Genomic DNA, 27,505 nt, shown 5'->3' with positions numbered 1-27,505 from the left:
CACCGGAGGATTGATTCCCGGTGGCTCGCTGCGTTTATTGCGTGCGCTAGTGGGGGGGGAGGGGGGGGTGGGGAGACGGAGTCGCCCAAAAGTAAATAATTGGGCGGCGATTTTGGCTTCCGTTTATTGGGGACCCCCGGGGGGTCCGGCCACGAGGTTCACTTCACGTCGGGGACTCTCCGAGAAACTCGACCGTCGTTAAATTGTCACGTGGCTGGATGTTACTGCACACCCCACCCCTCTCCCCACCCCCTCTGCATTTCCCCATTCTCACGATGAAATGAGTTGCAGGGAAAAAACAAAAACATTGTATGCGCAAAAATCCAAAACAACGTTTAGCAATTTTGTTTAATCGAGAACATTCACTGACAATGTCACCGCAATAGACAATGACTCCCCACGCCCCGTGTAGCCCCAACAGACTGTCGGAACGAGTGCTCCTACTCGCACACCTAACACTGTGGCACCACCCCTGACCGACCGCCTTTGTCTCCCCCGCGGTGATGTTCACTACGCAGCAGCAGCAGGAGCTGCAGCAGCAGGTACGCTCGTTTGAGGCAGAGCGTACATAGGGGAGGCCCAGCACCGCTCCGAGGGGGGGTAAAGAGAGAGGCAGGCTGGGTGGTGGACGGCTGGTGAAGTGAGTAGGATAGTCCAGCAGGTCTCTGTGTGAATCTATGGGTCTTTGTGTTAAGTCTACGGGTCTCTGTGTGAATATATGCGTCTCTGTGTGAATCTATGGGTCTCCGTGTGAATCTATGGGTCTCTGTGTTAGTCTACGGGTCTCTGTGTGAATCTATGGGTCTCTGTGTTAGTCTACGGGTCTCTGTGGGAATCTATGGGCTCTGTGTTAGTCTACGGGTCTCTGTGTGAATCTATGGATTTCTGTGTGAATCTATGGGTCTCTGTGTTAGTCTATGGGTCTCTGTGTCAATCTATGGATCTGTGTGAATCTATGGGTCTCTGTGTTAGTCTACGGGTCTCTGTGTGAATCTATGGATCTGTGTGAATCTATGGGTCTCTGTGTTAGTCTACGGGTCTCTGTGTGAATCTATGGGTTTCTGTGTGAATCTATGGGTCTCTGTGTTAGTCTACGGGTCTCTGTGTTAGTCTACGGTGTGTTAGTCTACGGGTCTCTGTGTTAGTCTACGGGTCTCTGTGGGAATCTATGGGCTCTGTGTTAGTCTACGGGTCTCTGTGTGAATCTATGGATCTCTGTGTGAATCTATGGGTCTCTGTGTTAGTCTACGGGTCTCTGTGTGAATCTATGGGTCTCTGTGTGAGTCTACGGGTCTCTGTGTTAGTCTACGGGTCTCTGTGTGAATCTATGGGTCTCTGTGTTAATCTCTGGGTCTCTGTGTTAGTCTACGGGTCTCTGTGTGAATCTATGGATCTCTGTGTTAATCTCTGGGTCTCTGTGTTAGTCTTCAGGTCTCTGTGTGAATCTATGGGTTTCTGTGTGAATCTATAGGTCTCTGTGTTAGTCTACGGGTCTCTGTGTTAGTCTACGGGTCTCTGTGTTAGTCTACGGGTCTCTGTGTTAGTCTACGGGTCTCTGTGGGAATCTATGGGCTCTGTGTTAGTCTACGGGTCTCTGTGTGAATCTATGGATCTCTGTGTGAATCTACGGGTCTCTGTGTTAGTCTACGGGTCTCTGTGTGAATCTATGGGTCTCTGTGTGAGTCTACGGGTCTCTGTGTTAGTCTATTGGTTTTTGTGTGAGTCTACGGGTCTCTGTGTGAGTCTACGGGTCTCTGTGTTAGTCTACGGGTCTCTGTGTTAGTCTATTGGTTTTTGTGTGAGTCTACAGGTCTCTGTGTGAGTCTACGGGTCTCTGTGTTAGTCTACGGGTCTCTGTGTGAATCTACGGGTCTCTGTGTGAGTCTACGGGTCTCTGTGTTAGTCTACGGGTCTCTGTGTTAGTCTACGGGTCTCTGTGTGAGTCTACGGGTCTCTGTGTTAGTCTACGGGTCTCTGTGTTAGTCTACGGGTCTCTGTGGGAATCTATGGGCTCTGTGTTAGCCTACGGGTCTCTGTGTGAATCTATGGATCTCTGTGGGAATCTATGGGTCTCTGTGTTAGTCTACGGGTCTCTGTGTGAATCTATGGGTTTCTGTGTGAATCTATGGGTCTCTGTGTTAGTCTACGGGTCTCTGTGTTAGTCTACGGGTCTCTGTGTTAGTCTACGGGTCTCTGTGTTAGTCTACGGGTCTCTGTGTTATTCTACGGGTGTAAATCGACCACTCCGCCTCTGGAGGCGAATGTGGGTGGAGCGCCGTCCGAGGCGGTGTTTGCGGTAGCGGCGGCGACGACGACGACGACGTGGACGGTGATACTCGTGGAGCGGCACGGGCGCCCCCGGTCGGCCGCCCTCACCGTCAGCTCGTAGGCCTCTACCGCGGAGCCGTCCAGCTTCCTCGCCACAGAGACGACGCCCAGCGCGCCGTGGACGGCGAAGGAATTCCCCACGTTTCCTGCCGGGGGAATTCGCGAGTTCGCGTCGTCAAAAGCGAAGGGAACCGCCGAGGGCGAACGCCGCGGGTGGGAAGCCCCGGCGCCCGTCGGCCGCCGGCGATCCGAGCTGGACGGGGGAGAGACACGCGACGGAGCGTCGCCACGAAAAAAACGCGACACGGGAAATGTGCTCCAGTGCAGAAACTCCCTCCGCGTGGGGGGGAGTGGCGGTGGGAGTGGTGGGAGTGGTGGGAGCGGTGGGAGTGGTTGTGGTAGGAGTGGTGGGAGTGGAGGTGGGAGTGGTGGGAGTGGTGGGAGTGGTGGGAGCGGTGGGAGTGGTGGGAGTGGTGGGAGTGGGAGTGGTGGGAGTGGTGGGAGCGGTGGGAGTGGTGGGAGTGGTGGGAGTGGTGGGAGCGGTGGGAGTGGTGGGAGTGGTGGGAGTGGGAGTGGTGGGAGTGGTGGGAGTGGTGGGAGTGGTGGTGGGAGCGGTGGCGGTGGGAGCGGTGGGAGTGGTGGGAGTGGTGGGAGTGGGAGTGGTGGCGGTGGTGGGAGTGGTGGGAGCGGTGGGAGTGGTGGGAGTGGTGGGAGTGGTGGTGGGAGTAGTGGGAGTGGTGGGAGTGGTGAGAGTGGTGGGAGTGGTAGTGGGAGTGGTGGGAGCGGTGGGAGTGGTGGAAGTGGTGGTGGGAGCGGTGGGAGTGGTGGTGAGGCGGTCACCGTGGCTGATGCTGTATCTGACGTCGGCGTTGGGGCCTTCGTCGCGGTCCAGCGCCGTGACGCGCACCACGGCGGAGCCCACGGCCGCCGACTCGGCCACGCGGGCCTCGTAGGGGCCGCCGGTGAAGCGGGGCGCGTGGTCGTTGGCATCGTCGACGCTCACCGCCAGCGTGGCGTACGCTCGCCTCACGGGGATCCCGCCGTCCTGCACCTGTTTGTGCGAGAGAGTGAGAGAGTGAGAGAGACAGTGAGAGAGTGAGAGGGTGAGGGAGAGAGAGTGAGAGAGAGAGAGTGAGAGAGAGATAGAGAGAGAGAGTGAAAGTGAGACAGAGAGAGAGTGAGAGAGAGTGAAAGTGAGACAGAGAGAGAGTGAGAGAGAGTGAAAGTGAGACAGAGAGTGAGAAGAGAGTGAGAGAGAGATAGAGTGTGAAAGTGAGACAGAGAGAGAGTGAGTGAGAGAGAGTGAGATAGAGATAGAGAGTGAAAGTGAGACAGAGAGAGAGTGAGAGAGTGTGAAAGTGAGACAGAGAGAGAGTGAGTGAGAGAGAGTGAGAAAGTGAGAGAGAGTGAGATAGAGAGTGAGAGAGAGAGTGAGAGAGAGGTCCGAGCGGAGAGATCGCTCGCCACGAACGCCCCCTGACAGGAGGAGACCGTCCGCGGTGAGTCACGTCGTGCTGGTCGCGTGCGACGTGACCGGCGCTGCGGTGCCGTCAAACTGCGACACCGGCACCTGACACGGCCAATCACCAAGGTTTGTCGTCACCGAAACAAAACGTGGCCATCGGTTACGCGGTTTGTTTACGTGACAAACTACACGACACAATACTATACACTACACTGTACACTACTATACTGTACACTACACTACACACTACTATACACTACACTACTATACACTACACTGTACACTACTATACACTACACACTACTATACACTACACTATACACTACACTGTACACTACTATACACTACACTATACACTACACTGTACACTACTATACACTACACTATACACTACACTATAGACTACTATACACTACTATACACTACACTATACACTACACTATACCACTATACACCACACTATACACTACTATACACTACACACTACACTATAGACTACTATACACTACTATACACTATACACTACTATACACTACACTACTATACACTACACTAAACTATACACTACACTATACACAACACTATACACTACACTATACACTACTATACACTACACTAATATACACTACACTATACACTGCACTATACACTACTATACACTACACTGTACACTACTATACAGTACACTATACACTACTGTACACTATACTACTATACACTACACTACACACTACTATACACTACACTACTATACAGTACACTATACAATACTGTACACTACACTACTATACACTACTATACACTACACTGTACACTACTATACAGTACACTATACACTACTATACATTACACTACTATACACTACTATACACTACACTGTACACTACACTATACACTACTATACGGTACATTATACACTACTATACACTACACTATACACTACACAACTATACAATACACTATACTATAGACTACTATACACTACACTATACACTACTATACAATACACTATACACTACACTATACACTACTATACACTACACTATACACTACTATACACTACACTATAGACTACTATACACTACACTATACAGTACACTATACAGTACACTATACACTACACTACTATACACTACACTATACACTACATTATACACTAGCCTATACACTACTATACACTATACTATACACTACTATACAGTACGCTAAACACTACGATACAGGACACTATACACTACACTATACACTACTATACACTACACTATAGACTACACTACACATTACTATACACTACACTATACACTACACTACACACTACTATACACTACACTATACACTACACTATAGACTACACTATACACTACTATACACTATACACTACACTATACACTACACTACACATTACTATACGGTACACTATATACTACTACACAGTACGCTAAACACTACTATACAGGACACTATGGTCACCACGCAAGACAGCGGTCACGGCATCATTGTCATCGTCGTCATCATCGTCGTCATCAGCACCTTCGATTTGCACGGTCGGCACACACACGTACACACACACATGTACACACACACGTACACACACACACGTACACACACACGTACACACACACGTACACACACATATGTACACACACACACGCACACACACACACGTACACACACACGTACAACACAACACATGTACACACGCACACACACACGTACACACACGTACACACACACACGTACACACACACACGTACACACACACACACGTACACACACATACACACACACACGTACACACACACACGTACACACACGTACACACACGCACACACACACGTACACACACGCACACACACACGTACACACACACTCACTCACACACACTCACTCACACAAAGATAAAGATCCCCTGTATAGCCTTAACAGACTGTAGGGGCAAGTGCTGTTAGCGAGCACCTATGAAGGCCGGAACGGTACACGAGGGGGTGGGTGGCCAGCACCACGCCCGACCGCCTTAGTCTCCCTAGTGGCGATGTTAACACCTCACTCTCACACACGTACACACACACGTACACACCTCACTCTCACACAAGTACACACACACGTACACATGTAAACACGTACACACGTACACACACGTGCACCTGGCGTGGCGCCCTCTCACCATGACGGTGAGCAGGTGGCTCCGCTTGGCCTCTCGGTCCAGCCTCTCGGCGGCGGTGACCTCGCCGGTGACGGGGTCCACGCGGAACAGACGCAGGCTCTCCGCGGCGTCGCCGCCGCCTAAGCCGACGAGGGAGAAGGAGAGCCGGGCGGCGACGGCGCCGGCATCGGCGTTCGTCGCCTCCAGCCGCAGGATCCCGGCGGCGGCAGGAGGAGTCTCCTCGGCCACGGTCGCCTCGTAGAGGTCACGGGAGAAGCGGGGCCGGTGGTCGTTCACGTCCAGTACCGTCACCTCCACCTGGCGGGGGGGTGGGTGGTGAGGGTAGTGGGGGTGAGTAATGTGGTGATGCGGGTGGTAAAACAACCCACTACCTCCTCGTGGTGCCGGACGGGCAACGCTGTCGTGGACGGTGCACACACAGACACACACACAGACACACACAGACACACAACAACAACCGCCATTCGCCACTAAGTGGCGGTGACGTCACCACGACGCTTGTGCCAGGCTATGTGCACCCTGAGGCCACGTGAAGTGTCGAACGCCCGCTGGCAGGAGGTCACGGGGCAGACCCAGGTGCCACGGGTCGACTGACTGAGATGACTGGCTGATGCACCACCTGTGCCCCCTACTGTGCCAACCTGCTGTGCTTTAGCCACCCGGCGCTCCGCTCGTTGTTGTGAGCGTCGCTCCTCCGCCCTCCGTTGTTGTTGGAGGGCGACTGCCTCCAACTGCCCAGTAGCATCCTTCACGAGCCTCCTCCACAGAGGCCGATCTTGACACCGCTGGTACCAGTCATCGGCAAGTCCACTCAGCTCCACGTCCTCCTGTACCACATCACTCCATCTCTTCTCTAGCCCGTGCCGCTCCCGCTTAGCCCCCTCAATCCGGCCAAACAAAAGCTGTTTCGGCATGCGGTGGCTGGGCATGCGGGCTACATGACCCAGCCATCGCAGCCTTGCCTGCCGGAGGAGCTCACCGATGGGACCCTGCCCAGATCTTTCAAGGATTTGTGAGCTCCTCACACAATCCAGTCTGGTTAAACCCAGGATGGATCGTAGGCAGGCCAGCCTAAATGTTTCTAACCGGCGAAGATGTTCCATTAGGGGGGTCCACGTTTCGCAAGCGTAGAGAAGGGAGGGAATGACCGTGGCCGAGAAGACCTGAAGCTTAGTGCGGAGCGACAGACCAGGTAGCTTCCACACAGCGTTACACAACCGATGAAAAGATATTGCCGCTCGACTGATTCGGAGTGAGACCTCTGCTGTTAAACTGGAGCCAGTCATAAGCACACTGCCCAGGTATGTGAAAATTTCCACTCTCTCCACAACTGCCCCATCACCGATTGGGAGTTGTGGGGGTGGAGTGTCCGATGGTACAAAATACCCAGGCAGGTGCTTAGTTTTGGTGGGGCTGATGGTAAGGCCCCACCTCTTAGTGGCACGCTCCAGTCTCAGCAGCAGCGTCTCCAACTCCTCCTCTGACTGAGCAGCTATTACCAAATCATCAGCATACATAACGTGGTTGAGCAATAGGGAGCCATCCCTTGACCGCACCCGGGCATCGATTAGCCTCCCATTATATCTGTACCATATGGAGATTCCCCTGGTACAGCTATTGAAGGCTTCACGGACTACGTGGTCAAAATAGATGTTAAATAATGTGGGAGCCAGAGGACATCCCTGTCGCACCCCAAGGTGTACAGGGAATGGCTCTGACTCCCGGCCACGTAGTTTTACCCGGGCCCGCTCACCATCATGAAGGTCCTTAATGATCGTGAGCAGATGGTCAGGTACTCCAAAAGCACGAAGAACGACCCAGAGCCCAGGCCTACTGATGGTATCATAGGCCTTGACCAGGTCAATAAAGCAGAGATGTAGGTCTTGTTGGAATTCCCTACACCTCTGCTGTAGCAGACGGACAGAAAATATGGCATCTGTGCAGGACCGCCCTATCCTGAAACCGCATTGGGGCTCCGCAAGCCTCTCCTCAGCGTGCCTGGCAAGGCGATGCTGAATAATCCTTGCCAGGACCTTTCCCGGCACACTGAGGAGTGAGATGCCCCTGTAGTTGTTACAGTCTGTGCGGTCCCCCTTCTTAAAAAAGGGGGACCACCAGGGCATCCTTCCAATCCTGCGGAACCCGTCCAGTGGTCCAGACTGTTGTTATGATGTCATATAGGGCAGTCTGTGCACAAACGCCACCCTCCCTCAGCATTTCGCTTGGGAGATCATCTCTGCCCGCTGCCTTTCCTGGTCTCAGACTCCGGATCACCTGCAATACTTCCTCAGCAGATGGCACCTCAGCCAGCCACTCACAGGGGGTGACTTCTTCCAATATTTGAGGCACCGCAGCCTCAGCAGGGTCATCCTCACTTTGTGCCACGATGTTTTCCTGGCTGAGGGATTTTCCCTCCCCCAGGACCTCACAGAAATGCTCAGCAAATCTGCGAACCTGTTCCTGGGGGTCGGAGATTGGATCACCGTTTTTTCCCCTAATGATGGTAATAGGTGTGGCGCTGCAGGTTACTTTTTTGATGGAGTTAAATAGAGATTTGTGATCACGGGCCACTGAGGCAGACTCCATCTCCTCAGCAACCCGCGACCACCACCCATCCTTGCAGCGCCTCACGGCTCTCCGAACCTCCGAGCGAAGGCTGCGGTAAGCCTCCTCATTCTCTGACGTGGGATTCTGTAGCCGATGACAGTGGGCCTGTCGCTTTTTCTCAACCATCCTGAACACCTCCTCTGTCAGCCAGGGTCTCTGGGGAGGTCTGGACCGTGTACCCAAAGCAGCCATTGCAGCTGCATGAGTCACAGTTCTAAACCTCGCCCATTTACCCTCGACATCAGGAGGAGTCGGGGACGATGCCAATCCCAGCCGCAAGCGATGATGAAATTCTCGCTTGCAACTTTCATCAGATAACTGAGACCAGGCCACTTTAGGTTGGAATGGGGTCCTGGGTGTACACCCACCACCGGAGTGGAAGAATGGCAGGCGCATCTTACAGATGACTAGTCGATGGTCAGAGGGCAGATCAGCTCCACGGTAGGTCCTGGTGTCAAGGACATGTGCTCGCATTCGCTGGTCCGTCACTATGTAGTCCAGCAGATGTTCTTGCTTGGACCCGGCATGCATCCATGATGTTGTGTGGATGCGCCGATGCCGGAACAGCGTGTTGGTAATTACAAGCACATGGGCTGCACAAAAATCTAGCAGCCTCCTACCGTTGTTATTGAGCTGATCTGGCCCATGCCCTCCAATCACTCCAGACCAGGTGCCAGTATCATGACCAACTCGGGCATTGAAGTCACCCAACATGATGACTCTATCCCGAGAGGCCACTTTAGCCAGCACCTGTGACAGGAGGTCATAGAAGGCATCTGACTCATCGGCTTTGCCTGCATCCCTCCACGGATGTTCATCTTCGGTGGGGGCATAAGTAACCACGACCACCATTTCTCGCCTCCGGTTGATGGGAAGGCGAGCCCAAAGTAGCCTGGGGCTTACAGCTTCCCACACCTCACCGCCACGCTCCCACGCCCCCTTCATTCTTTTGTTCAAAAGAAGACCCACACCCTGTTGTTTGGCAGTCTGCTGCCCCGAGTAGAGAACTGTCCACCCCTCATGGTGGCAGGAGCCAGAGCCGGTCCACCGGACCTCCTGAATGCCGCATAGATCCAGGCGATACCGGTCCAGCTCCCGACAGAGGAGTGGCAGCCTCTCTTCTGCAGTGAGCGTTCGAACATTCCACGTGGCCACCCGTAGTGGCTTTTCGTTGTTTCTGGAGTAGCCCCGAGGGTAGGTATTCAATCTCCTGGCTCCGCCAATTGGGGTTTGGCCAGGAGACGTCATAGACGCCTGGCCCCCCGGGGCCTCCAGCACAAGCTTATTAGTTACATATTTCAGTTTAATTCGTGGTTTCGTGGTAATTCATTGAAGGTGGAGGGGTTACCAGCCCCTCGCACCCGTCCAGAGCCCCCGTTTAGCCCCTGTGGTGGACACATATGCCATGAGGGGAGGAGCCAATCAAAATTGGATCTCCCCCCACAGCACTGTCCACGACAGAGTTGCCCGTCCGGCACCGCGAGGAGGTAGGGGGTTGTTTTGCCGGACAGACACACACACAGACACACACACAGACACACACAGACACACACACACATTCACACACACACAGACACACACAGACACACACACAGACACACACACAGACACAGACACACACACAGACACACAAACACACACACAGACACACAGACACACACACAGACACACAGACACACACACAGACACACAGACACACACAGACACACACACAGACACACACACAGACACACACACAAAGACAAAGATCCCCCATATAGCCTTAACAGACTGTAGGGGCAAGTGCTGTTAGCGAGCACCTATGAAGGCCGGAACGGTACACGAGGGGGTGGGTGGCCAGCACCACGCCCGACCGCCTTTGTCTCCCTAGTGGCAATGTTTACACACCGCACCAGGTACTCATTTGAGGCTGAGTCGACCTAGGGGAGGCCCGGGACCGGTTCAGATAATCGTCACTGGTGTTGGCCGTGAGCGGGAATCGAACCCGGGTCGCCAGGTTCATAGCGCAGCGCGCTAACCGCTACACTATCGCTCCCCACACAGACACACACACAGACACACTCAGACACACACAGACACACACACAGACACACACAGACACACACACACAGACACACACACAGACACACACAGACACACACACAGACACACACACCGACACACACAGACACAGACGCACACACAGACACACACACAGACACGCGTGCCTGCCCACCAGGGTGGTTGCAGCGTTGGTCCCGTCGGTGAGCGTCACGGTGAGCCGGTAGAGGGAGCACCGCTCGGCATCCAGCGGCTTGGCCACCTCCACAAAGCCGCTGTGCTCCGTCACGTGGAAGCTGCCCTCCCAGTTACCGCCTGCCAACACCGTCACCATCGTCATCATCATCATCATCACGTCACCGTTAGCACACCACCATCAAGATGTCACCGTTAAACCATCCACATGATGTCACCATGAACACAACACGTGGGTTGGGGTGTGGTGTGTATTGTGTGTGTGGTGTGTGTGTGGTGTGTGTGTGGTGTGTGTGTGGTGTGTGTGTGGTGTGTGTGGTGTTTGTGTGTGGTGTGTGTGGTGTGTGTATGATGTGTGTGGTGTGTGTGTGTGGTGTGTGTGTGTGGTGTGTGTGGTGTGTGTGATGTGTGTGGTGTGTGGTGTGTGGTGTGTGTTCTGTGTGTGTGGTGTGTGTGTGTGTGGTGTGTGTGGTGTGTGTGTGTGGTGCGTATGGTGTGTGTGGTGTGGTGTGTGTGGTGTGTGTGATGTGTGTGTGTTACTGTGTGTGTGACTGTGTGTGTGGTGTGTGTGGTGTGTGTGTGGTGTGTGTGTGGTGTGTGTGGTGTGTGTGTGGTGTGTGTGGTGTGTGGGGTGTGTGGTGTGTGTGGTGTGTGGTGTGTGTGGTGTGTGTGGTGTGTGTGTGTGGTGTGTGTGTGTGGTGTGTGTGTAGTGTGTGTGGTGTGTGTGTGTGTGGTGTGCGTCGTGTATGTGTGTGGTGTGTGTGGTGTGTGTGTGTGTGTGGTGTGTGTGGTGTGTGTGTGGGTGTGTGTGTGGTGCGTGTGTGTGGTGTGTGTGTGTGGTGTGTGTGTGGTGCGTGTGGTGTGTGTGTGTGGTGTATGTGTGGTGTGTGTGTGGTGTGTGTTGTGTGTGGTGTGTGTGTGGTGTGTGGTGTGTGTGTGGTGTGTGTGGTGTGTGTGGTCTGTGTGGTGTGTGTGGTGTGTGGTGTGTGTGGTGTGTGTGGTGTATGTGTGTGGGGTGTGTGGTGTGTGTGTGTGGTGTGTGTGTGGTGTGTGGTGTGTGTGTATGGTGTGTGTGGTGTGTGTGGTGTGTGTGTGGTGTGTGTGGTGTGTGCGGTGTGTGTGGTGTGTGTGTGGTGTGTGTGGTGCGTGTGTGTGGTGTGTGTGTGTGTGGTGTGTGTGTGTGTGGGGCGTGTGGTGTGTGTGTGTAGTGTGTGTGTGGTGTGTGTGGTGTGTGTGTGGTGTGTGTGGTGTGTGTGGTGTGTGTGGTGTGTGTGGTGTATATGTGTGTGTGTGTGGTGAGTGTGTGGTGTGTGTGTGGTGTGTGTGTGTGGTGTGTGTGGTGTGTGTGTGTGGTGTGTGTGTGGTGTGTGTGGTGTGTGTGGTGTATGTGTGTGTGTGTGTGTGGTGTGTGTGTGGTGTGTGTGGTGTGTGTGTGGTGTGTGTGTGGTGTGTGTGGTGTATGTGGTGTGTGTGTGGTGTGTGTGGTGTGTGTGGTGTATGTGTGTGTGTGGTGTGTGTGGTGTGTATGTGGTGTGTGTGGTGTGTGTGTGGTGTGTGTGTGGTGTGTGTGGTGTGTGTGGTGTGTGTGTGGTGTGTGTGGTGTGTGGTGTGTGTGGTGTGTGGTGTGTGTGGTGTGTGTGTGGTGTGTGTGGTGTGTGTGTGGTGTGTGTGGTGTGTGTGGTGTATGTGTGTGTGTGGAGTGTGTGGTGAGTGTGTGGTGTGTGTGTGGTGTGTGTGGTGTGTGTGGTGTATGTGTGTGTGTGGAGTGTGTGGTGAGTGTGTGGTGTGTGTGTGGTGTGTGTGGTGTGTGGTGTGTGTGGTGTGTGTGTGGTGTGTGTGGTGTGTGTGTGGTGTGTGTGGTGTGTGTGGTGTATGTGTGTGTGTGGAGTGTGTGGTGAGTGTGTGGTGTGTATGTGGTGTGTGTCGTGTGTGTGGTGTGTGTGTGGTGTGTGTGTTGTGTGTGTGTGGTGTGTGTGTGGTGAGTGTGTGGTGTGTGTGGTGTGTGTGTGGTGTGTGTGTGTGGTGTGTGTGGTGGCACCACGTGACCTGTGATGCTGAACCACAGGAGGCTCCCCCACGTGCTCTCCGTGGGCAGCACGATCACCACCATGCCCACGGCGGCCGTCTCCGCCACGGTGACCGCGTGCTGCCTCAGGGCGAAGGCCGCGGGCGTCTCGGGTGGCCGTGGAGCGGCGATCCACTCCACGTGGAGCGTGGCCGTCGACGACTTGGGCGGTCGCCCCCCGTCCGTGGCGTGGACCTGCGGGGCCGGCGACGCCGACATCGGCGAGTTCCGTTTCAGCGGTCGAATCGTCGCGGCGATAAGAGGCGAGGCGGGGGGGGGGGGGTCCTTGCGTCGAGTCGGGGTTACCTCGTCATGCGTGTCTGCGTGAGGAGGGAGAGGAGGAGGGAGAGGAGGAGGGAGAGGGGGAGTAGGGAGAGCAGGAGAGGAGGAGGTAGCATGTGGAGTGTGCCCAGCACCGTGATTGAGTTGGATGTCCCCGCAGGCTGCCGCCTGCTCTGGCTGTAGACGATTCCTCGCGCGCGGTCGATGGCAAAGTCTCCAACGTCGTGCCCCCCGCTGATGACGTAACGCAGATCCGCGTTGATGCCCCGGTCGGCGTCGGCGGCGTAGACACGGGCGACGGGCACCGCCGGGCCCGGGGTCGGCGCCGCCGCCGCCGCGACGACTTTGACTCGCGTGAGGTTCCTGGGGAAGCGCGGGGCGTTGTCGTTCTCGTCGGAGACGCTCAGCGTCACCGCCACCCTCGCTTCACGCGGGGGGACGCCGCCGTCCACGATGGACACCTGGCGCCGGCCGGCGGGAAGCACACACAGACACGCACAGACACGCACAGACACGCACGCACAGACACACACGCACAAACACACACAGACACGCACAGACACACACAGACACACACAGACACGCACAGACACACACAGACACGCACGCACAGACACACACACACAGACACACACAGACACACACAGACACACACAGACACAGACACACACAGACACGCACAGACACACACTGACACGCACAGACACGCACAGACATGCACAGACACACATGCACAGACACACACGCACAGACACACACAGACACGCACAGACACGCAAGCACAGACACACACAGACACGCACAGACACGCACGCACAGACACGCACATACAGACACGCACGCACAACAACAACCGCCATTCGGCCACTAAGTGGCAGTGATGTCACCATGACGCTTGTGCCAGGCTAGGTGCACGTTGAAGCCACGTGAAGTATCGAACGCCCGCTGGCCGGAGGTCACGGGGCAGACCCAGGTGCCACGGGTCGACTGAGATGACTGGCTGATGCACCAACTGTGTCCCCTACTGTACCACCACTACCACCACTACTACCACCACCACCACTACCACTACTACCACCACCATTATCACTACCACCACAACTACCACCACCACAACTACCACCACCACAGCCACTACTACCACTACCACCACCATCACTCCACCACCACCACCATCCCTACCACCACTACTACCACTACCACCACCACCACTACCATCATCATCACTACTACTACCACCACTACTACCACTACCACCACCCACCACTACCATCACCACTACTACTACCACCACCACAACTTCCACCACTACCAGCACAACTTCCACCACCACTACTACCACTACCACCACCATCACTACCACCACTACCAATGCCACCACCAACACGACTACCACCACCATTACTACTACCATTATCATCACCACCACCAATAGCACCAGCACTACTACCACCATCACCACTACTACCACCACCACCATCACTCCACCACTACCACTACTACCACCACCACTACTACCAGCATCACTACCACCACCGCCACTATTTCCACCACTACCACCACAACTTCCACCACCACTACTACCACTACCACCACCATCACGAACACCGCTACCAACACCACCACGACTACCACTAACACCACCACTACTACAACTACCACCACTACTACCACTACCATTATCACTACCACCACCACTACTACTACAACCACCACTACCACCACCACTACCACCAACACCACCACCACCACAACTACCACCCCCACCACAACCACCACCCTCACGGTGACTCTTACCTCCAGCTCGTGCTCCGCCTGCCTCTCTCTGTCCAGCGGCCTGCTGGTGGTGTGGATGACGCCTGTGACGAGTCGTTCACCAGAGGTGAACCACAACCCTCCCACGCCGGCCGGCACACGCACACGGTGGGGTGGGGGGCGTCAACGTGGAGACGGGGTGGGGGGGGTAGCTCGTCAGTTGACAACTTAAAGACGACATCACCACGTGATGTCAGGCTATGTTGGGTCACATCGTGCCAAATGGAAATGCGTCGATAGTAAATGTTGTTGGATTTGCTCTCTATACACTACAATACACTACAATACACGCTATACACTACGCTACACACTGCTATACACTACACTATACACTACTATACACTACACTATACACTACTATACATTACACTATACACTACAATACACTACTATACACTACAATATACACTACACTATACACTACGCTAAGCACTATTATACACTATACAATACACTCTACACTACTATACACTACACTATACACTTATAACTACGCGCTGTTGCGTAACCTGCATTGCCACCAGGGCAGTACAGCATTACCCCTGGGTACAACGGTTGGGGTCAGTCGAGGTGAAACAAATCGTGGCCAGGGTTTGGTACGAACCAATCAGACGGTTCCACGTGGGAATGTATGATTGGTTCTACCTGGCCACGAAGGAGTATAAGACGGGTGACCCAACGGACCTTGGGGAGTTCTCTCCCTGCACAAAGACAGAAGACTGGGCTGAAGCCTAGCTAGGACCCTGGACCAGCCTTCCAGCCCTTCTAAGGGCTAAGGCTCGGCAAACCCAGTGGTCAGGACCCACCGGGCCAGCGGTGGGTCAGATAGCCTCCCCTAGGTCCTAGCCGGAGGACTAGGATAGCGGTAGACGTGTGAGTCCCGCCAAGTCCGGAGGTTGTACCTCCTTAGGTATCAAGGAGGTTAGCGGTAGACGTGTGAGTCCCGCCAGGTCCAGAGGCTGTACCTCCCTAGGGTATCGGGTGAGGGGACCGAATATCCCTCTGTGTGTGTTAAGCGTTGTATAAGGAAATAATACAATAAACAGAGTGTGCCTCCTAAAGAAGTCTGCTCGTCCTTACAACACTAAACTACAATACACTACAATACACTATACACTACGCTATACACTACGCTATATACTATACACTGCACTATACACTACACGCTATACACTACTATACACTACGCTACACACAACACAACACACTACGCTACACACAACACAACACACTACACTACACACAACACTACACTATACACTACACTATATACTACACTGCTACACACTACACTATACACTACTATACACTACACTATACACTACACTATACACTACGCTACACACTGCTATACGCTACACACAACACTGTACACTACACTATACATTACTATACACTACACTACTATACACTATACTATACACTACACTATACACTACGCTATACACTATACACTACACTATACACTACGCTGCAAACTGCTATACGCTACACACAACACTGCACACTACACTATCGTTGTAAATGTTGTGGATTTGCTCTCCACCCCCAGCACCACCGCCCCCACCTGTGCTGGTGTTTATGTTGAAGAATCCCTGCGGGTCTCCGCAGACGATGTTGAACGTGAGGCCCCTGCCCCGCGCCTCCCCGGCGGTGTCGGCGGCGGTGTTGGCGGCGGCGTCGGCGTTGTCCGGGTCCCAGGCGTCAACTTGTGCTGCCGCGACGCCCCCTGGGGAGTTCTCCGCCACCTCGGCCCGGTACCACGGACGCGACGCCCGTGGGGGGTTGTCGTTCACGTCCTGGGGGGGGGCGGCGGGACGGGGGCGGGAGAGACGCACGGCATTCGCATCGTGTCGTTTTAAAACGCAGCGGTGCAAACGCACGCACTCACACGTGCGTGCGTGCGCGCAAGTGCGCACGGGTTCCCGTACCTGCACCTCCACGTAGACGTGCAGCGTGGCGAAGCGAGGGACGAGTCCGCGATCCGTAGCGCGCACCGCGAGCCAGTAGCTGCTCGCCGTCTCGCGATCCAGCGGCCGCGCCGTGACGATCGCCCCTGCCGGCGCGGGACACGGCGTCATTAGCCGCGAGGGTTTTTAGTTTTTTTAGTTTATTTATTTTGGTTATAGCCCTGTGAGCCATTCGGCGCTTGAATCGGGTGCAACCACAACAAACAAACAAAAACACGAACAAGAAAAACATCTTACAGTGACTATGTGTGACTGTGCAGGATGAGGGGGGGAGGGAGGAGGGAGGTAGCGGTGGTAGCTGTAGAAGTGGTGGTTGTAGTGATAGCAGTAGTGGGTGTGATCTACCGGTCTCCGGATGAACGCTGAAGACCCCCAGGTCGGACCCGTCCACGAGGGAGTACCGCACCTCCCCGTCGATCCCCCGGTCTTCGTCCGCGGCCGCGACGGTGACGACGACGGCCCCCGCGGGGGCGTCCTCCCGCACGGCGGCGGCCGCCGCGAACTCCGTGAACCGCGGGGCGTGGCGGTTCTCGTCCACGTCCGCCACCTCCACCGTCGCCCGGCAGACCGCCGGCGGCGGCCCCCCGGGGTCGCCGTCGCGCGCGGCCACCGTCAGGTCGTAGCGGCGTCGCCTCTCGAAGTCGAGCGGCCGCGCCAGACGCAGGGCCCCGCTCGTCTCGTGCACCGCGAACGTGACGCCGTCCTCGTCCTCGCCCCGCAGGGAGTAGCGCGCCTCCCCGGCGGGGCCACCAGCGTCGAGCCAGCCGAGGACGGCCCCCACCGGGACGTCCTCGGGCACGCGGAGGCGGAGGGGGGCCGGCCCGCACGCGGGCGCGCGGGTCGCGGCGACGGCGACGCGCGGGGCGTGGGCGTTCGCCCGGCTCACGTTCACTACGACGCGCGCCGAGCCGCTCAGCCCGCCGCCGTCGACGGCCGTCACCTTGAACTCGTGCGGCCCCGCGTCGCCGGGCTCCGTCAGCCTCCTGGCGAGCGTCACCTCGCCGCTCGCCGGGTGCACGGCGAAGGCGTCCGAGCGCTGCTCCAGGGTGTAACTGAAGCGCCCGTTGGGGCCCTCGTCGGCGTCCGTGGCGGCGACGCGTAGGAGCGCGGCGCCCGCCGGCGCGTCGTCGGCGACGCCGGCGGAGTACGACGACGCCGAGAACAGCGGACTCAGGTCGTTGCGGTCCAGCACGTGGACGAAGACCTCGGCGGACGCCGCCCCGCGGCCGTTCTCGGAGAACGCTTTGACCCCTAGCGTGTAGCCGTGGCGCTCCTCGCGGTCCAATGGCACGCCCCTTGTGCGGACGCGCAGGAACCAAAAGTCGCCCACGACGAGCCCCTCCGCCTCGAACGCGGCCTCCTCGTCCCCGGACACGACGGCGTACCGGGCCCCGGGGGCCGAGCGGCCGACGTGGATCCCCATCTTGTCGTGGCTCTCCACGTACGTGGCGGGCGCGGAGTTCTCGTAGACGGTGGCATGGTAGGACGGCCTGGTGAAGCGCAGGGGCGACCCTGGCGGGCCGCGTTGCCCGGCGAGGCATCTCACGCACGGTGGCAGCAGCAGCAGGAGCAGCGGCAGCGGGAGGAGCGCCGAGGCCATCGTGTCGGGCGTCGGGCCCTGCGCCTGAGAGCCGCCGACGACACCGAGCCGCGGTCGGAGAGGCGGGCGCCGTCAAAGTCTCCGGGTTCGTTGGGCGCTCCCGATGGGGTGTCGGTCCTCCTCCTCCTCTAACGTGTCAGATCGAGACCAAACACAAACCAAACAATTTTTCTTTTTGCCAGGCAAGGCGCCCCGCTGAGTTACCGGATAGCGCTTTTTCAGAAGCGACCTGGCCATCGTAAACGATAGCTCGACAATGTGGCTCATCAGCATCGTCGTCATCATCACCATCACGTGGACATTTACAATTACAGCAGCAGACAAATACTCAAAAGGGACGTTTCTACAACCACCGCCATTCGCCACTAAGTGGCGGTGGCGTCACCACGACGCTTGTGCCAGGCCATGTGCACGTTGAGGCCACGTGAAGTGGCGAACGCCCGCGGGCAGGAGGTCACGGGGCAGACCCAGGTGCCACGGGTCGACTGACTGAGATGACTGAGATGACTGGCTGATGCACCACCTGTGCCCCCTACTGTGCCAACCTGCTGTGCTTTAGCCACCCGGCGCTCCGCTCGTTGTTGTGAGCGTCGCTCCTCCGCCCTCCGTTGTTGTTGGAGGGCGACTGCCTCCAACTGCCAAGTAGCGTCCTTCACGAGCCTCCTCCACAGAGGCCGATTATGACACCGCTGGTACCAGTCATCGGCATGTCCACTCAGCTCCACATCCTTCTGTACCACGTCACTCCATCTCTTCTCTAGCCCGTGCCGCGCCCGTTGAGCTCCCTCAATCCGGCTGAACAAAAGCTGTTTAGGCATGCGGTGACTGGACATGTGGGCTACATGACCCAGCCAACGCAGCCTTGCCTGCCGGAGGAGCTCACCGATGGGACTTTGTCCAAATCATTCAAGGGTTTGTAAGCTCCTTACAGAATTCAGCTTGGTTAAACCAGCATAAATTTTTCCAACCGGTGAAGATGCTCCATTAAGGGAGTTAACGTTTCGCAAGCATAAAAAAGGGAGGGAATGACCGTGGCCGAAAAGACCTGAAGCTTCGTGCGGAGCGACAGACCAGGTAGCTTCCACACAGCAGCGTTACGCAAACGATGAAAAGATATTGCCGCTCGACTGATTCGGAGACATCTGCTGTCAAACGGGAGCCGGTCATGAGCACACTGCCCAGGTATTGGAAACTCTCCACTCTCTCCACAACCGCCCCATCACCTCCTTCTGTTCGCCCCCTTATTGGTTACTCACAATACTCCTCTACACTACTGTAGAGCCAGACACTACTACAGAGTCACTACTGGATACTAACTTGATTAGGCGCTTTCGTGATTTTTAATTAACCGACCGTCTGTGTTGCTTTATATAGTTTACAAATTTTGCTAAACCCTGTTTGATTTAGTGTGATGTTCCGTCTCTCTGTATCCCTTGGTATATCTGTGTTAATTCTCCCTACTTAAGGTCTGTCTGCTGTTATGTTTCCTCTACCTGATGATGATTGCTTGTGTTGCGATCGAAACGTCGTATGCTATTATATAATTTTATTTTTTTATTACTTTTTTATTATTTATACGTGAATTTACCGAAAAAAACAGTCACTACATACTACCCACCTGTATGTAGGGTGTGTAGGTATCTATGCCTACACAGGGATGTGTCCCCCCACCCCAATATATATTAAAATTACGGCCTTGCCACACACTACACATTCTTATAATTTCAAGACCACGCACTACACATAAAAAAAGACCACACACTACATCGATATATAAAAGGCAAAGTTGTGATTGTGTGTGTTGTCTGTTCAAAATGTTTAGCGTACTTTCCGACATGCAACAAACTTTAAATTTGCCATGTGGGTACTTTCCAGACTGTACACCGTGCTAACATTATACAAATACACTTTTGTTTCTTTGGGGGGTGGGGGTGCAATAATGCATTTAGATTTTGCACGGCAAGTGAGCTGTGACGTCACATGTGTGTTGTGGTTCGAGCAGCCAGCGACCCGGGTTCGATTCCCGCCCATGGCCACCACCGGTGACGATTATCTGAACCGGTCCTGGGCCTCCCCTAGGTCGACTCAGCCTCAAACGAGTAACTGCTGTGCGGTGTGTGAACATCGCTAGCACTGGGGAGACAAAGGCGGCCGGGCGTGGTGAATCCAAGTCCCGGACGAAGCCGGGCAGTAGCAGCTAGTTGTCTGTATATATATAATAAAAGGGAAATGTGTGGATGTGTGTCTGTTCGAGATGTTTAGCATGCTTCCCAACATGCTATAAAAAACTAAAATTTGGCACGTGGGTAGCTCCCATATTCTAGATTTGAAGCTTTCGTGACTGCAAGGATCCATACTCTTTGGTTCTATTCGGTAAAGTCACGTAGGTAACAAAAATAAAATAACATAAATCACGACGTTTTGGCCACAACACCTGAAGAAGGCCACTTGTGTTGTGGCCGAAACGTCGTGATTTTTGTTATTTTTTGCCTACGTGACTTTACCGAATAGAACCAAAGAGTACGGCTCCCATATTGTACACAATGTCAAAACGTATAAAAATAAGACTTTTTGTATATTGGTCTGCAAGGCTGAACCCCTACCACGTGGCGTGCCCCACGCGGCGCGCTCCACCTCGACAGCTGTGAGCAGCGTGCCCCACGCGAGAGTTCAGGTGGCGTACGCCTCGCTCCTGGCCCATTAAGCCACTTGGCCTTCTTCTCCCGAGTTGCAATACTTGACATGGCACGCGCCACCTCTCAAAGTTTTCACTCTTTTGCGGATATCACCTAACTTCCTGGGACTCGTGAACCGATATAACAGCCTGCAGAGCGGCATTGAAAATCAGACAAATATCTTGTTGGATTCCGTTAGTGTTTTATAAGAGCAGGCCCCGTGCTTACGAGGCCTAGGGAGGCCATTTCATTGTCACGCAATTTGTGGAGGGGTTTTTTGTCTACTTGGGGGGTGGGGGGTGTGAACATTTTATCTCGCCGCGTCTGCAATAAGAGCCAGTAGCGTGTTGTCTGGAGCTTGGTGTCTGTCCTCACGCAACCCTCTAGGCTCAGAATCACCAGCGGCACTCAGCTGTTTAATATTACGACTAGGACTAAACTATCGATTTCCGTGAACGGGGACAACTTTGAGTCATTAATATATCAAGACCACACTTACAGCGTCAAGTGCAGTGGTAGTAGCAATGGTAGTAGTGGTGGTGGTAGTCATGGTGGTGGTAGTGGTGATAGTAGTGGTGGTAGTAGTGATAGTAATAGTAGTAATAGTAGTGGTAGTCGTGGTAGTAGCAGTGGTAGTAGTGGTGGTAGTAGTGGTGGTGGTGATAGTAGTGGTGATTGTAGTGATAGTAATAGTAGTGATAGTAATAGTAGTGGTAGTAGTCGTGGTAGTAGTGGTGGTAGTAGTGGTGGTAGTCGTGGTGGTGGTGGTAGTAGTGGTGATAGTAGTGGTGATAGTAGTGATAGTAATAGTAGTGATAATAATAGTAGTGGTAGTAGTCGTGGTAGTAGTGGTGGTAGTGATAGTAGTGGTGATAGTAATAGTAGTGATAGTAGTGGTAGTCGTGGTAGTAGCAGTGGTAGTAGTGGTGGCAGTCGTGGTGGTGGTAGTTAGTGGTGGTAGTAGTTGTGGTAGTAGTGATAGTAATAGTAGTGATAGTAATAATAGTGGTAGTCGTGGTAGTAGCAGTGGTAGTAGTGGTGGTAGTTAGTGGAAGTGGTGGTAGTCGTGGTGGTGGTTGTGGTGATAATAGTGATGTTAGTAGTGATAGTAATAGATGTGGTAGTCGTGGTGGTGGTAGTTAGTGGTAACATAGTGGTAGTTAGTAGTAACATTGTAATAACATTGCCACTCGCCTGCAGGCTTGTGAGAGTGAACGGCGCGACGTGGAGCGAACAGCTGCACCAGCACGAGACGGAGGCAGCGGCACACTGAGGGGGAGGGGCAGCGCTGGGGGGAGGGGCAGCGCTAGGGGGGAGGGGCAGCGCTAGGGGGGAGGGGCAGCGCTGGGGGGAGGGGCAGCGCTAGGGGGGAGGGGCAAAGCGAGTGGGTGAGTGAGTGTGTGGCTGTTTGGCTGATTGGGTGAGTGGGTGGGTGAGTGAGCGGGTGGCTGATTGGGTGAGTGGGTGGGTCAGTGGGTGGGTGAGTGGGTGGCTGCTTGTGTGAGTGGGTGGGTGGGTGAGTGGGTGGCTGTTTGGCTGATTGGGTGGGTGAGTGGGTGGGTGAGTGAGCGGGTAACTGATTGGGTGAGTGGGTGGGTCATTGGGTGGGTGAGTGGGTGGCTGCTTGTGTGAGTGGGTGGGTGAGTGGGTGGGTGAGTGGGTGGCTGAATGGGTGAGTTGGTGGGTGAGTAAGTAGGTGGCTGATGGGCTGATTGTGTGAGTGGGTGGGTGAGTGAGTGGGTGGGTGGGTGAGTGAGTGGGTGAGTGAGTGAGTAGGTGGCTGATGGGCTGATTGGGTGAGTGGGTGGGTGAGTGAGTGGGTGGCTGATTGGGTGAGTGGGTGGGTCAGTGGGTGGGTGAGTGGGTGGGTGATTGGCTGATTAGGTGAGTGGGTGGGTCAGTGGGTGGGTGAGTGGGTGGGTGAGTGAGTGGGTGAGTGAGTAGGTGTCCGGCAAAACAGCCCCCTACCTCCTCGCGGTGCCGGACGGGCAACTCTGTCGTCGACAGTGCTGTGGGGAGAGGGCCAATTCCGATTGGCCCCTCCCCTCATGGCGTCTGTGACCACCACAGTGGCTAAACGGGGGCTCTGGACGGGTGCGAGGGGCTAGTAACCCCTCCACCTTCAAAACATTACCACGAAACCACGACTTAAATATGTAACTAATAAGCTTGTGCCGGAGGCCCCGGAGGGACAGGCGTCTATGACGTCTCCTGGCCAAACCCCAATTGGCGGAGCCAGGAGATTGAATCTCTACCCTCGGGGCTCCTCCAGAAACAACGAAAAGCCACTTCGTGTGGCCACGTGGAAGGTTCGAATGCTCACTGCAGAGGAGAGGCTGCCACTCCTCTGTCGGGAGCTGGACCGGTACCGCCTGGGTCTCTGTGGCATTCAGGAGGTCCGGTGGACCGGTTCTGGCTCCTGCCACCATGAGGGGTAGACAGTCCATGAGGGATGGGTGGTTACTTATGCCCCCACCGAAGACGAACATCCATGGAGGGATGCAGGCAAAGCCGATGAGTCAGATGCCTTCTATGACCTCCTGTCACAGGTGCTGGCTAAAGTGGCCCCTCGGGATACAGTCATCTTGTTGGGTGACTTCAATGCCCGAGTTGGTCATGATGCTGGCACCTGGTCTGGAGTGATTGGAGGGCATGGGCCAGATCAGCTCAATAACAATGGTAGGAGGCTGCTAGATTTTTGTGCAGCCCATGGGCTTGTAATTACCAACACGCTGTTCCGGCATTGGCGCATCCACACAACATCACGGATGCATGCCGAGTCCAAGCAAGAACATCTGCTGGACTACATAGTGACGGACCAGCGGATGCGAGCCCATGTCCTTGACACCAGGACCTACCGTGGAGCTGATCTGCCCTATGACCATAGACTAGTCATCTGTAAGATGCGCCTGTCATTCTTTCACTCCGGTAGTGGATGTACATCCAGGACCCCATTCCAATCTAAAGTGGCCTGGTCTCAGTTATCTGATGAAAGTTGCAAGCGAGAATTTCATCATGTCGAGGGTAAATGGGCGAGGTTTAGGACTGTGACTCATGCTGCTGCAATGGTTGCTTTGGGTACGCGGTGCAGACCTCCCCAGAGACCCTGGCTGACAGAGGTGTTCAGGATGGTTGAGAAAAAGCGACAGGCCCACTGTCATCGGCTACAGAATCCCACGTCAGAGAATGAGGAGGCTTACCGCAGCCTTCGCTCTGAGGTTCGGAGAGCCGTGAGGCGCTGCAAGGATGGGTGGTGGTCGCGGGTTGCAAAAATAACCTGCAGCGCCACACCTATTACCATCATTAGGGGAAAAAACGGTGGTCCAATCTCTGACCCCCAGGAAAAGGTTTGTAGATGTGCTGAGCATTTCTGTGAGGTCCTGGGGGAGGGGAAATCCCTCAGCCAGGAAAACATCGTGGCACAAAGTGGGGATGACCCTGCTGAAGCTGCAGTGCCTCAAATATTGGAAGACGTTACCCCGTGTGAGTGGCTGGCTGAGGTGCCATCTGTTGAGGAAGTACTGAGGGCGATCCGGAGTCTGAGACCAGGAAAGGCACTGGGTAGAGATGATCTCCCAAGCGAAATGCTGAGGGAGGGTGGCATTTGTGCACAGACTGCCCTATATGACATCATAACAACAGTCTGGACCTCTGGACAGGTTCCGCAAGATTGGAAGGATGCCCTGGTGGTCCCCCTCTTTAAGAAGGGGGACCGCACAGACTGTAACAACTACAGGGGCATCTCACTCCTCAGTGTGCTGGGAAAGGTCCTGGCAAGGATTATTCAACATCGCCTTGCCAGGCACGTTGAGGAGAGGCTTGCCGAGCCCCAATGCGGTTTCAGGAAAGGGCGGTCCTGCACAGATGCCATATTTTCTGTCCGTCTGCTACAGCAAAGGTGTAGGGAATTCCAATAAGACCTACATCTCTGCTTTATTGACCTGGTCAAGGCCTATGATACCATCAGTAGGCCTGGGCTCTGGGGTGTTCTTCGTGCTTTTGGAGTCCCTGACCCTCTGCTCACGATCATTAAGGACCTTCATGATGGTGAGTGGGCCCGGGTAAAACTACGTGGCCGGGAGTCAGAGCCATTCCCTGTACACTTTGGGGTGCGACAGGGATGTCCTCTGGCTCTTACATTATTTAACATCTATTTTGACCACGTAGTTCGTGAAGCCTTCAATAGCTGTACCGGGGGAATCTCCATTTGGTACAGATATAATCGGAGGCTGATCGATGTCCGGGTGCGATCAAGGGATGGCTACCTATTGCTCAACCACGTTATGTATGCCAATGATTTGGTAATAGCTGCTCATTCAAAGGAGGAGTTGGAGACGCTGCTGCTGGGACTGGAGCGTGCCACTAAGAGATGGGGCCTTACTATCAGCCCCACCAAAACCAAGCACCTGCCTGGGTATTTTGTACCATCGGACACTCCAACCCCACAACTCCCAATCGGTGATGGGGCAGTTGTGTTTCCCATACCTGGGCAGTGTGCTTACGACCGGCTCAGGTTTAACAGCAGAGGTCTCACTCCAAATAAGTTGAGCGGCAATATATTTACATCGGTTGCGTAATGCTGTGTGGAAGCTACCTGGTCTGTCGCTCCGCACGAAGCTTCAGGTCTTCTCGGCCACGGTCATTCCCTTCCTTCTCTACGCTTGCGAAACGTGGACCCCCCTAATGGAACATCTTCGCCGGTTAGAAACATTTAGGCTATCCTGCCTACGATCCATCCTGGATTTAACCAGGCTGGATTGTGTAAGGAGCTCACAAATCTTTGAAAGATCTGGGCAAGGTCCCATCGGTGAGCTTCTCCGGCAGGCAAGGCTGCGTTGGCTTGGTCATTTAGACCGCATGCACAGCCACCACATGCCGATACACCTTTTGTTCGGCCGGATCAAGGAGGCTAAACGGGCGCGGGACAGGCTAGAGAAGAGATGGAGTGATGTGGTACAGGAGGACGTCGAGCTGAGTGGACTTGCCGATGACTGGTACCAGCGGTGTCAAGTCTTTGTGGAGGAGGCTCGTGAAGGACGCTACTGGGCAGTTGGAGGCAGTCACCCTCCAACAACAATGGAGGGCGGAGGAGCGACGCTCACAACAGCGAGCGGAGCCCCGGGTGGCTAAAGCACAGCAGGTTGGCACAGTAGGGGGCACAGGTGGTGCATCAGCCAGTCATCTTAGTCAGTCGACCCGTGGCACCTGGGTCTGCCCCGTGACCTCCTGTCAGCGGGCGTTCGACACTTCACGTGGCCTCAAGGTGCACATGGCCTGGCACAAGCGTCGTGGTGACATCACCGCCACTTAGTGGCGAATGGCGGTTGTTGTTGTTTAGGTGGCTGTTTGGCTGATTGGGTGAGGTGTATAGTGTAGTGTATATTGTAGTGTATATTGTAGTGTATAGAGTAGTGTAGTGTATAGTGTCATGTATAGTGTAGTGCATAGTGTAGTGTATAGTGTAGTGTATATTGAAGTGTATAGAGTAGTGTATATTGTAGTGTATAGTGTACTGTATATTGTAGTGTAGTGTATATTAGGGTAGTGTAGTGCCTCCATAGAGCCCAATGTATTAGCTTACCGTCCATTCCCCTGTTAACGATAGGCTGTTGAAGGTACAGTAAAAATGTATGAATGCATCCATTAACCATGTTTCTTTTAATATTACCTGTTTATATCTTTATGTTTTAATATCTATTGTTTCAATATATGAAGTACAGTGGCACCTCGGTACACGTCGTTAATTTGTTTCAGAAGGTAGGAGGACTTATACCCAAAATGACGAATACCAAACGCATTTTTCCCATAAGAAATAAAGGGAATGGAACTAATCCGTTCCAGAGTAAAAGAAATGATATTTTATATGGCATATTATACATTAATGGGGTTGTATAAGATAATTTAGACACTACTTATTACTAAAATGCATACATAAATTAAAATAAATAAATATAAAAAATAAAATTTAACATCACTTTGCCTTGCTGAGAGGAGTTGATAGCCTACGAGGATGGTGGTGAGGAAGGGGAGGAATCAGTGACTCATCCCGACCCAGACAAGTTCGAGCAAGCGCATCGTACCTCAAGCAAGACGCCGTATCACAAGACGACGTATCACAAGACGTCGTATCACAAGCAAGACGTATCACAAGACGTCGTATCACAAGACGTATCACAAGCAAGATGTATCACAAGACGTCGTATCACAAGCAAGACGTATCACAAGACGTATCACAAGACGTTGTATCACAAGCAAGACGTATCACAAGCATGACGTATCTCAAGCAAGACGTATCACAA

General features: G+C 54.2%; 1 protein-coding gene across 1 annotated transcript; it reads right to left on the bottom strand.

Annotated features, from left to right (window-relative positions):
- Positions 1-335: 335 nt before the first annotated feature.
- LOC142912113 (protocadherin Fat 1-like) lies at positions 336-22,475 on the bottom strand. The gene is made up of 11 exons (XM_076060431.1): positions 22,401-22,475; positions 17,277-18,659; positions 16,893-17,017; positions 16,529-16,760; positions 14,944-15,005; positions 13,281-13,607; positions 12,846-13,059; positions 10,780-10,919; positions 5,958-6,254; positions 3,169-3,379; positions 336-2,474 (listed from the first exon to the last, which is right to left on the bottom strand). Exons 2-11 carry the CDS (start codon positions 18,529-18,531, stop codon positions 2,224-2,226), a joined length of 3,114 nt encoding a protein of 1,037 aa, XP_075916546.1. The 5' UTR covers positions 18,532-18,659; positions 22,401-22,475; the 3' UTR covers positions 336-2,223.
- Positions 22,476-27,505: the final 5,030 nt, after the last annotated feature.

This window comes from Petromyzon marinus, unplaced genomic scaffold (assembly GCF_048934315.1).
Source record: "Petromyzon marinus isolate PM22_M1 ecotype Great Lakes invasive population unplaced genomic scaffold, UKy_Petmar_22M1.pri1.0 PM_G_Scaffold_19, whole genome shotgun sequence".
Taxonomy (NCBI): domain Eukaryota; kingdom Metazoa; phylum Chordata; class Hyperoartia; order Petromyzontiformes; family Petromyzontidae; genus Petromyzon; species Petromyzon marinus.
The sequence above is the reverse complement of the archived record's forward strand: the minus strand, read 5'-3'. Positions and strand labels throughout refer to the sequence as shown.

Bases quoted from the DNA above. Each gene is read 5' to 3' on its own strand.
- LOC142912113 (XM_076060431.1), bottom strand. From the start codon at position 18,531: ATGGCCTCGGCGCTCCTCCCGCTGCCGCTGCTCCTGCTGCTGCTGCCA. The intron at 16,761-16,892 runs GTACGGGAACCC...GCCCCCCCCCAG, and splicing joins ACGTCTACGTGGAGGTGCAG to GACGTGAACGACAACCCCCC. The intron at 13,608-14,943 runs GTAAGAGTCACC...GGCCGGCGCCAG, and splicing joins AGGCGGAGCACGAGCTGGAG to GTGTCCATCGTGGACGGCGG.